The sequence below is a fragment of the Oratosquilla oratoria genome, chromosome 19 (genome assembly GCF_046742065.1).
Source record: "Oratosquilla oratoria isolate Oo_2021 chromosome 19, ASM4674206v1, whole genome shotgun sequence".
Taxonomy (NCBI): domain Eukaryota; kingdom Metazoa; phylum Arthropoda; class Malacostraca; order Stomatopoda; family Squillidae; genus Oratosquilla; species Oratosquilla oratoria.
Genome location: NC_134795.1, coordinates 65019157 through 65028537, shown reverse-complemented (window position 1 = coordinate 65028537; position 9381 = coordinate 65019157). Strand labels below are relative to the sequence as shown.

Below are 9381 nucleotides of genomic sequence, written 5' to 3'. Positions count from 1 at the left end.
AGTTGCTGTCGATCACGAGCCAAGCACGGGATCCAAGACCTGGGTAAATGACACAGTGGTACTACATGTCAATATGAACTTCCTTGCGATTTTCGTCGGGTGAAACAGACATGCTTCTCTCTCTCTCTCTCTCTCTCTCTCTCTCTCTCTCTCTCTCTCTCTCTCTCTCTCTCTCTCCCTCTCTCTCCCTCTCTCTCTCTCTTTTTTAGTACGCCCGAAAATGAGATAGATCGTCATTCCGGTACCAATTTCATTATAATCTGCTTCATCGGAATACGAGGCCTTCTGCTATTCGTAATCATCCTCTCCCCACCTCCCCTAGCCCCCCATCCCAAATCCTCTTTTCTCCAATTTTAGTAAATTAACTGACGCTGGCTGTAGTAAATAGTGCTGTTGTCCTTTGTACCTAGTCGCCAAAAATTCACAGCACAGGCGTTGTTTATAACAGTAGAGATGTTCTAATTAACATGATGAAAAAAAAGCAAAGTAAAATAAATTAATTGAAGAGAAAGTCTACGGGAATGAATATATTAATTTCATTTACATAAGGTAAAGTAGGTTGGATTGAATGAAGATGTAAGTCCGGCCACCCAACTGTTCGGGGATCGGTTGTTTTGTGATATTTTAATTGTTTATTTATTAATTCATTTTAATTTTATTTTCATTTTATTTTTATTTTTATTTTATTTTTATTTTATTTTATTTGATATATTTTATTTTACTTTATTTTATTTTTATTCATTTATTAGAGGGTTGGGAGAGAACACGAGGAAAGGAGTCGATGCTTACCATCCGACATTTTAGGATATTTCTCAGAATAATAAATAACACTGTGAGGATCATCACTCATACCAGTTCTATGGGTATAATACTCAGAATCCACGTTTTCTAATTTCAACACAAATCTCATTTGGAGTTTCGCGGACTCATTATGACAAATCTTATTTTTTGGGTTTGATTTCTCCCGACCGTGAATGTGCGTCATTTTTTTTTTTTTTTTTTTTTTTTTTTTTTTTTTTTTTTCCCAAGGAGATTGGGCAGATAAAGCCGGCGATGAGTTGTGATGTATTTGGTAGTTGATGTCTTCCTCGCCCGATACCATTTCTTATCGTTTCTGCAAGAAATGTTCATTGTAGATATACATGCACACGTACATACATACATGCATACATACACACATACATACATACAAACATACATACATACATACATACATATGTTAATCCATATATCAAAACGATTTTTACTCTCTGTAAGAGAAATGGCCGGACAAGGCAAAAACCCATCCTTCACCCATTCTCCACCCTGTCTTGGCAATGGAACACAATTCTTTAAACAAGAAGAGCATAATTCATAATAAGGAGCACCGTGTATAAATTAGTTCATAAATTACACTTTTAACTATACAGAACATTAGTACTAACATTTATAGATATTTACATATTGTTATGAGAGACATAATAATGTTAATTAAGATATGTTTCCATAAAATAATTTCCAACGGGGTGACAATTATTAATACAGGAAAGTAATTACGGTATACGAATGTTATAGAAAACGGATTCTTGAAGGCGTGACCTTGCTACACCCGTAGCCATCTGTTTACCCTCTTATCTCAGCGCCTCGTGGATGATAGGTCATCCCTGTCTCCCGCCCACTGCCCGAGTCAGAAGCAATGCAGCAAGACACAGCATATCCACAGGAGAACCTGACAGCCGAATCTGGTTTACCCGCACTGATTCGTTGCATTTTTAATGTACCGAAAGAAATCTCTAGAGTAATTAAGTGGATGAAGAGGTACTGTTAGTCCACCTGTGGATCACAATGTGGTTCTAGTGGATCAGTGGTCCACCAGTGCTAGCTTACACACACACTTTCCATAGTCCACTAACGGTTTATAAGGATTTGCTGTTACACGTTAGTGGGTTAATAAGAATACGGTTTCCTGACTATGTTATGCTCACTTACACTAGACATTTGGGGAAGGCCTAGTAAGTGCGTTGTAATACGCCAATTATGTGCTGATATTCCAGGTCTCATACGACATTCATACATTCATCGAAACGTTGAAAGGAAGAAAGTCGTGGAAGTTGATCAAAACCCTTTTATAACGTTAATACTGGAATATAATTGATTTGTGTATGGATACATCGAAGTTGATCAAGGCCCTTTTATAACGTTAATCCTGGAATATAGCTGATTTGTGTATGGATACATCGAAGTTGATCAAAGCCCTTTTATAACGTTAATCCTGTAATATAACTGATTTGTGTATGGATACATCGAAGTTGATGAAAGCTCTTTTATAACGTTAATCCTGGAATATAACTGATTTGTGTATGGATACATCGAAGTTGATGAAAGCTCTTTTATAACGTTAATCCTGGAATATAACTGATTTGTGTATGGATACTTCGAAGTTGATCAAAGCCCTTTTATAACATTAATCCTGGAGTATAACTGATTTGTATATGGATGCATCGGAGTTGATCAAAGCCCTTTTATAACGTTAATCCTGGAATATAGCTGATTTGTGTATGGATACATCGAAGTTGATCAAAGCCCTTTTATAACGTTAATCCTGGAATATAACTTATTTGTATATGGATGCATCGGAGTTGATCAAAGCCCTTTTATAACATAAATCCTGGAGTATAACAATTGAAACCCAGTCATTGCCCTCCTATCTCAGCAACTCATCGATGAAAGGTCATTACGAATTCCGTATTTGCCGGCGTATAAGACGCGCCATCGCTTAAGATGCACCCCTATATTACAAGGATATTTTGCGAAAAATAATATGTTTCATCATATATTTATTGGGAGATATTTCAAAAGTGGTTTTGTTGGGGGAAATGTATGATTTTGTGTGTGAAATAGGATGTTGTGACAGACGCAGGGTAATTTTTTTGGTACTTTAAAAGAAGCTTGTCTTATACGCCAGGAAATACGGTACCTATTTTCCAAAGGCTTCTTTCCCCCTAATAAGGGAGGTAGCCAGCCAAGGCATGCACCCACTCCCACGCATTCCATTCACATCCATCACCCGTACCCCCCTCTCATCTTAGTTCCTCGTGGATGAAAGATCATTCCTGCCCATTAGCTGGGTCTGAAGTAATGCATCAAGACACAACATTTTCTTGATAGAAAAAATACGGACAGAGGAAGTGTGAAGACGCAGGAAGCAATTTAGTCATTGAAAAAAGCGCTCGTTAAGGAAGACAAAAAAATATTATTGTTTTGAGTCTGTGGATATGTATAAACACGTACAGTAATTTCCGATAAGTCTGAAATACGTAGTTGGTCATCTTAAGCGCTACAGTTAATATATAAACAAAACAACACAACCTTAGGCCTTTAAACACCCATGGACATGTACTTATAAAGATACTTCTCTGAACTAGTGTCCCAATTTCTCTGAGCTTACTCACGTGGAGACCACCTGCTTACTCAGAAGATCAAGCCATTTCATAAAACCATTACACATAGGCAAGAAAAAAAAAACATATAAATTAATCATTTCAGCCAAATTTTGTTAAAGTTATACCTGTTCTACGAGATGTTTGTTGGTAAATATCCACGTGAGTCATAAATCTTGAAAAGATGTGATTAACTTCAGACTGTTGTAACGCAGATTTTTTTTTATATATATTTGGAGTGCTAAGGCATGATTTAATTATATATATTGTGAATAGTTATGTGACCGTCTTGAAACCATTTGTCTCTCACCTCTTTACACCGTGATTTAACCTGTTTTATTTGTCTTGATCACCAGCATTTTCTTAACCACTTCAGTACGAGTCAAATTCTCACGCGAAGTATCGGCTGCCATATGTACGATGCATCACACTACTCGCGTTATAAATCATAAAGTCACTGCTGTATTACTCGTTCTCTCTTACTCTGAGTAATGATAAACACAGAAAACATGATCAAACAATTCACTGAACCCTGGGTTAACCCATGTACAACTACAACAACAAAAATATGTAATCTAGACGCTGACGTCGGAATCTTCGTGTACCCACTTACGTCTCATGACGCCAACGCAGTCATCGTACCGAAGTGGTTAAGCTATTGTTGCGTCCAAGATCACATAAACCACCCTTGAGTAAAACTACTTCCTCCTACTGCAGTAGATACACGTATGTGAAAACTACAAAGAACTGTAGATTAACCTTGTTTCCCAACATTGTTTCACCTTTCTTCATCAATCCTCCAGGTTTCAGGTGTCTGGGATAAGTGTGATGTGCAATTACTTGAAATTCAAACATGATTTATAGACCAATCGGCTGTGCAAGCTTTGTAGACAAGCGGCAGGCTTCTGTGGGCTGACAGTGGTTCATAGGCTGGTTGACAGTGTAACAGTAAATATACAGTGGCTATTTGCAGGTACATGGATATGAAGTATCCATTAATGATAGGGTTAGTGGGGATTTGCCAACTAGGGATGATAGGTGGTAATGGGCATGGAACTGCCTAGTGTAGGCCTTATGGTCTCTTGCAGTCTCCTTCGTTCTTATGGAAGTGTTAGATGCGTTCTTGTTGTCCTCAGCCTTGGATTCAAGTGGAGGTGTGAGGTGACACAGGGTGGCCTAGATAAGGGGTGCAATCTTGTTGACAGGCATTCTATCACTGGACTGGACCTCAGATCTCAACTAAGAGGGTCTAACGGTTCGTCGAACGCGGTTCGACAGACACGTGTTTAAAGTGATGTGTGAACGGGGTATTTGGTTGTCGAACACGTTGGTTAAACCCCAAATACCCCGTTCTTCACACGTTCACACATCACTTTAAACACGTGTCTGTCGAACCGCGTTCGACCTACCGTTAGACCGTGTGAACCCCCTCTAAGACATCTGTAGGTCCAGCTGATAGGTCTAGCCAACTTTCTAGAATTCACAGAATTTTTATGATGAAGGCCGATATGTTGCAGAATAAGTAATTAAATGCAAATCAATATATTTCGGTAGTTAGGTATAAGGAAACTAATCTTCTTTCTACGGCTGTCAGTGATACCCCCAGAGTGTCAATCCTCTGTAAAAAAAAAAAAAAAAAAAAAAAAATGCAAGGGATTTAGTGGCCGTATACCTAACTGATATTTTTTTTAATCACGCCCAAGTCTGTGGTCAGCAAAATTGTAATTTTCAATGACAGGCGAGTTACGGGAGGGATAGAAAAAGGGAAAAATCTGGGGACCTAAGGTAGAAACCACTGTTCAATAGGTGCAAGAACCCACGCACGTGTCTCCAACGCACGAGAGAAGTGTATGGAGTGGGAAGGGGAAGTTGTTTTAATCACGCCCAAGACTGTGGCCAGCAAAATCGTAATTTTCAATGAAAGGCGAGTTACGGGAGGGATAGAAAAAGGGAAAAATCTGGGGACCTGAGGTAGAGACCACTGTTCAATAGGTGCAAGAACCCACGCGCGTGTCTCCAACGCACGAGAGAAGTGTATGGAGTGGGAAGGGGGAAGTTGTTCCTAGTACCAGGGTATGTAGAGAGTAGTAGGATGTAGATGAGGCAGTTGTGGTTGTCTCCTGGTAGCTGCTGGTGATTTTAACAGGTGAATACAGCTGTCTACTCGTGGCCCTCATCTTCAAGCGTGAGCTGTCCTACTACCTGATCCAGTACTACATCCCCTGCTGTATGCTGGTCATCGTCTCCTGGGTCTCCTTCTGGCTGGACCAAACGGCCGTCCCGGCTCGCGTAGCTCTTGGTGTGATGACCTTGCTGACCATGTCGACGCAGACGTCGAGCATCAACCAGACGCTTCCGCCCGTGTCCTACACTAAGGTACTTCTTCCGTCCAATAGAAAGCACCTAGTGATTCCAATCCCCAACCCACAAACAGGTGAATACAGCTGTCTACTCGTCGACCTCATCTTCAAGCGCGAGTTTTCCTACTACCTGATCCAGTACTACATCCCCTGCTGCATGCTGGTCATCGTGTCCTGGGTGTCCTTCTGGCTGGACCAGAACGCAGTGCCGGCCCGCGTGGCTCTGGGGGTGACCACGCTGCTGACCATGTCCACCCAGATCTCGGGTATTAACCAATCGCTGCCGCCCGTGTCCTACACCAAGGTTCGTCACCGTAGCGCCCTCCAGGGTTGGCTTTCCTCGGTGTAAAAGCCCCGTCCAAGACAGACAAGGTCCCCTCCCCCCACCCCCACCCCCGCCTTCCAACCACAACCACCCAAGCAAAATTGGCATTCAACCCTCAGCTTCCCCTCTGTTTCGCAGCAAATGAACTACTTGCTCTCCAATCCAAAGCCCCAGACCCCTCCACAACACGAACAACAAACCCCCCCCCCGTCCCCCTCCAAGTCCATCATGACATAGTGTGTCTTGGCTGAATGTCTGTCTGTTTGTTGATGTCTGTCTGTATGTCTGCCCCTCAACCCCCCGGCAGCAGTGGTCCAGTCCCCAGCACCAAATTCGTCGAGGATCGTCCCTTTGCCCCCACGCCCCCTTTTGCCCCCACCGTCCCCACTACCGAACGACCTCCCCCCTGCCCCTCCCCCAACGATTATTTTGCCTCTTTCGACGACCACTACCACCTCCCCACTAACACCCTCCTCCCACAGGCCATCGATGTGTGGACAGGAGTTTGTCTCACCTTCGTCTTCGGGGCCCTGCTGGAGTTCGCACTGGTGAACTACGCCTCTCGTTCCGACATGCAGGGGGATCTCTTCATCAAGAAACGAAGGCAGTGGGAGATGGAACACCACGTGTCATGTGACATGGGTCCATCCACCTCCACAGCCCACTTGCCCTGTGACCATCTCGATCAAGACGGGCAGCCCTCCTTTACGATGGTAAGATCTGTTGTATGTTGACCTTGCACCTAACACGTGCGTTATCTTCACTTTCTCATCATTCAATATAGGACATTTTCAATTTTTCCCACATCTTTCATTGTTTTAAACACAATAGTCATGTGCCCTCTCTTCTTTTTTTATTTTCCTCTTTCTTTGAATAATGGGGGAGCTCTGTTGTATGTTGACCTTGCACCTAACACGTGCGTTATCTTCACTTTCTCATCATTCAATATAGAACATTTTCAATTTGTCCCACATCTTTTATTGTTTTAAACACAATAGTCATGTGCCCTCTCTTCTTTTTTTTATTTTCTTCTTTCTTTGAATAATGAGGGAGATTCGGTTTGCTTTGACTTTCCTTACACAGTCTAAACTTTGAACTATTTTGGTCACTGTTCTTTGTATTTTCTCAACCTTGCTTATATCCTTCTTTAACTGGGAACCTCACCTTTGCTTCATATCAAAGTTCGGGGCGGATCAGGTTCATTCATCATCTCTCGGGAAGGCTTTGAATTTTTTTTTTTTTTTTTTTTTTTTTTTTTTTATTTACCAACATGAATAGTTTATGAAGAATACCGAAAAGGTTAAGATTGACTGATGCAGTGTTTTCTTCAGCAGATTGACAACGGTCAACCCTCCTTCGCCATGGTAAGCCTGCGTTCTCTCCAGTATCTCATACACTAACCCTTCCACCTGGAGATGGAGCCCAGAAGGGATGGTTTTCGGTCTCCTAACGGAACCCAAGATCACTCTGTCAGCTTCACCAGCATCTCCACCTTTTTTTTTTTTTTTTTTTTTTTTTTTTTTTATAGTAATAAATAGCAACTGACGGGAACGCGCGGTAGCCCAGTGGATACCACGTTGACCTCATTAATTGTTTAAAGCATACGTTATATACACTGTGCTTCCCACCTCTACATTCTCCAGTTTCGTTATTTAACCCCAACTATCACGATTTCTATCAGACTCACCACCATCTACACTTCTTTTTCTTCCTCTTCATCACTAACACTTCCGCCTTCTTTACCCTCATAATCTTCATCACAAACATAAGTCGCCATTTATCAAGGAGGATTGGTCGACCTGTTGCTTCAGGCTGACAGACGTCATTGAGGCATTGACCAGTCCTGGTACGAGATGCTACCGTTATCCGACACTAGTGTTGTTCTGTAGGCTGGCATTCGGTTCCCAGACTGGGACTATGATCTTGGTAAAGACAACTTTGTCCCCGACTTGTGGGTGTTGTCGTATTTATTGGTGCCGTGGGGTTCCTGCAAAAGTAACCTCAGGTTTGGAATTTAGATTAAGTGTCTCTTCGTCTACCAACTCTTGGTCCCCGGTAACACCTCTAATTTTCTCTTTCTTTCTTTTTGTCTCTCTCTTTGACAGAAGCCCCTCGTCCCTCCCTTCATGGAAAGCCACAACCACATTCGGACGTGCGAGATACACCCGCTCCCGCACGCCGAGAACTGCTGCAAGACGTGGCTCTCCAAGTTCCCCACAAGGAGCAAACGGATTGACGTCATCGCCCGTATCACCTTCCCCCTCGTCTTTGCCCTCTTCAACCTTGTGTATTGGAGCGCTTACCTCCTTCGGGAGGAAGGAGCACCGATCACGGAATAGGGTCCGAAAGCGAGCCGCGACGCACGATAAGAAGAGGTGGTCGGATGTATAGAAAGGGGAAGAAGTGTGCCAAATATGTGGAGATACAGTGACGTCTACCGTTGGAAATGTTAGTTTCCAGGACCTCCATCTGTTCCCCCCCCCCTCACCAACCCCGGCGACGAAGCTAATTATCTAGTTACTTAGAAAATAGTAGGAGATATCCGTGACGCCAAGGAATCGAAGAATAGAAAAATAAACAGAGAGTCATAAAGTGTGGGTCAAAGAAAGAGAAGCTACATGGATACTCGCCGCCGCCGCCGCCTTCGTGAGAAACTATGGACTCTCTGGAACGAAAATGGCGTAAGCGTCCGTAGGTTGGACGATGGTGAAAATTCTTATTCAGTTGATGAAACCGTTGAAATAATACCTCCAGAAACCTTTGGTATTAACTCAAATGAAAACTATTGTCGAAAGACATGCAGTTTCCTCTTAGTTCGTGGAAGGAAGAAGTTGGAGATCGAGAGGTCGCAACAGCAATGCATAACCTCAAGGAACTGCATTCGAACCGTTCGAGAGTACCATCAAGAAGGGTGGTCAAGTTAGTGACAGTAGAATGTGTGTAAGAAAGGATGCAGCTGATTTTGGATTACCTTTTTTAGTATATATATGTAAGTGTGTGTATGTATGTATATATATATATATATGTATATATATATATGGATATATATATATATATATATATGTATATATATAAGACTTGTCTCCCACTATTGAGAAATAGGATTAGAAATAAACATATCCATATATTTTGACCACTTGTCTGCTGAAGAGGACTACAGAAAGTGGTCGAAATATACGGATATATTTCTAATCTTATTTTCCGATAGTGGGAGACAAGTCTTATTTTACTGATAAGCTACGATATTACTCTTCTCTGATTATATATATATATATAT

At 42.0% G+C, this 9381-nt stretch overlaps 1 protein-coding gene across 6 annotated transcripts in view; it reads left to right on the top strand.

The window, feature by feature from the left end:
* LOC143035964 (glutamate-gated chloride channel-like) overlaps positions 1-9098 on the top strand; it is a 632887-nt gene extending 623789 nt beyond the window's left edge. For 3 of the 6 annotated variants that reach the window (XM_076203233.1, XM_076203234.1, XM_076203235.1), the window contains 4 exons: positions 5566-6083; positions 6587-6817; positions 7436-7468; positions 8210-9098. In XM_076203233.1, the coding sequence (XP_076059348.1) occupies positions 5566-6083; positions 6587-6817; positions 7436-7468; positions 8210-8443 (1016 nt within the window). In that variant the 3' untranslated portion in view covers positions 8444-9098. The remainder of the gene's footprint in view (positions 1-5565; positions 6084-6586; positions 6818-7435; positions 7469-8209) is intronic. The other 3 variants (XM_076203237.1, XM_076203238.1, XM_076203236.1) reach the window with 3 other exon arrangements.
* Positions 9099-9381: the final 283 nt, after the last annotated feature.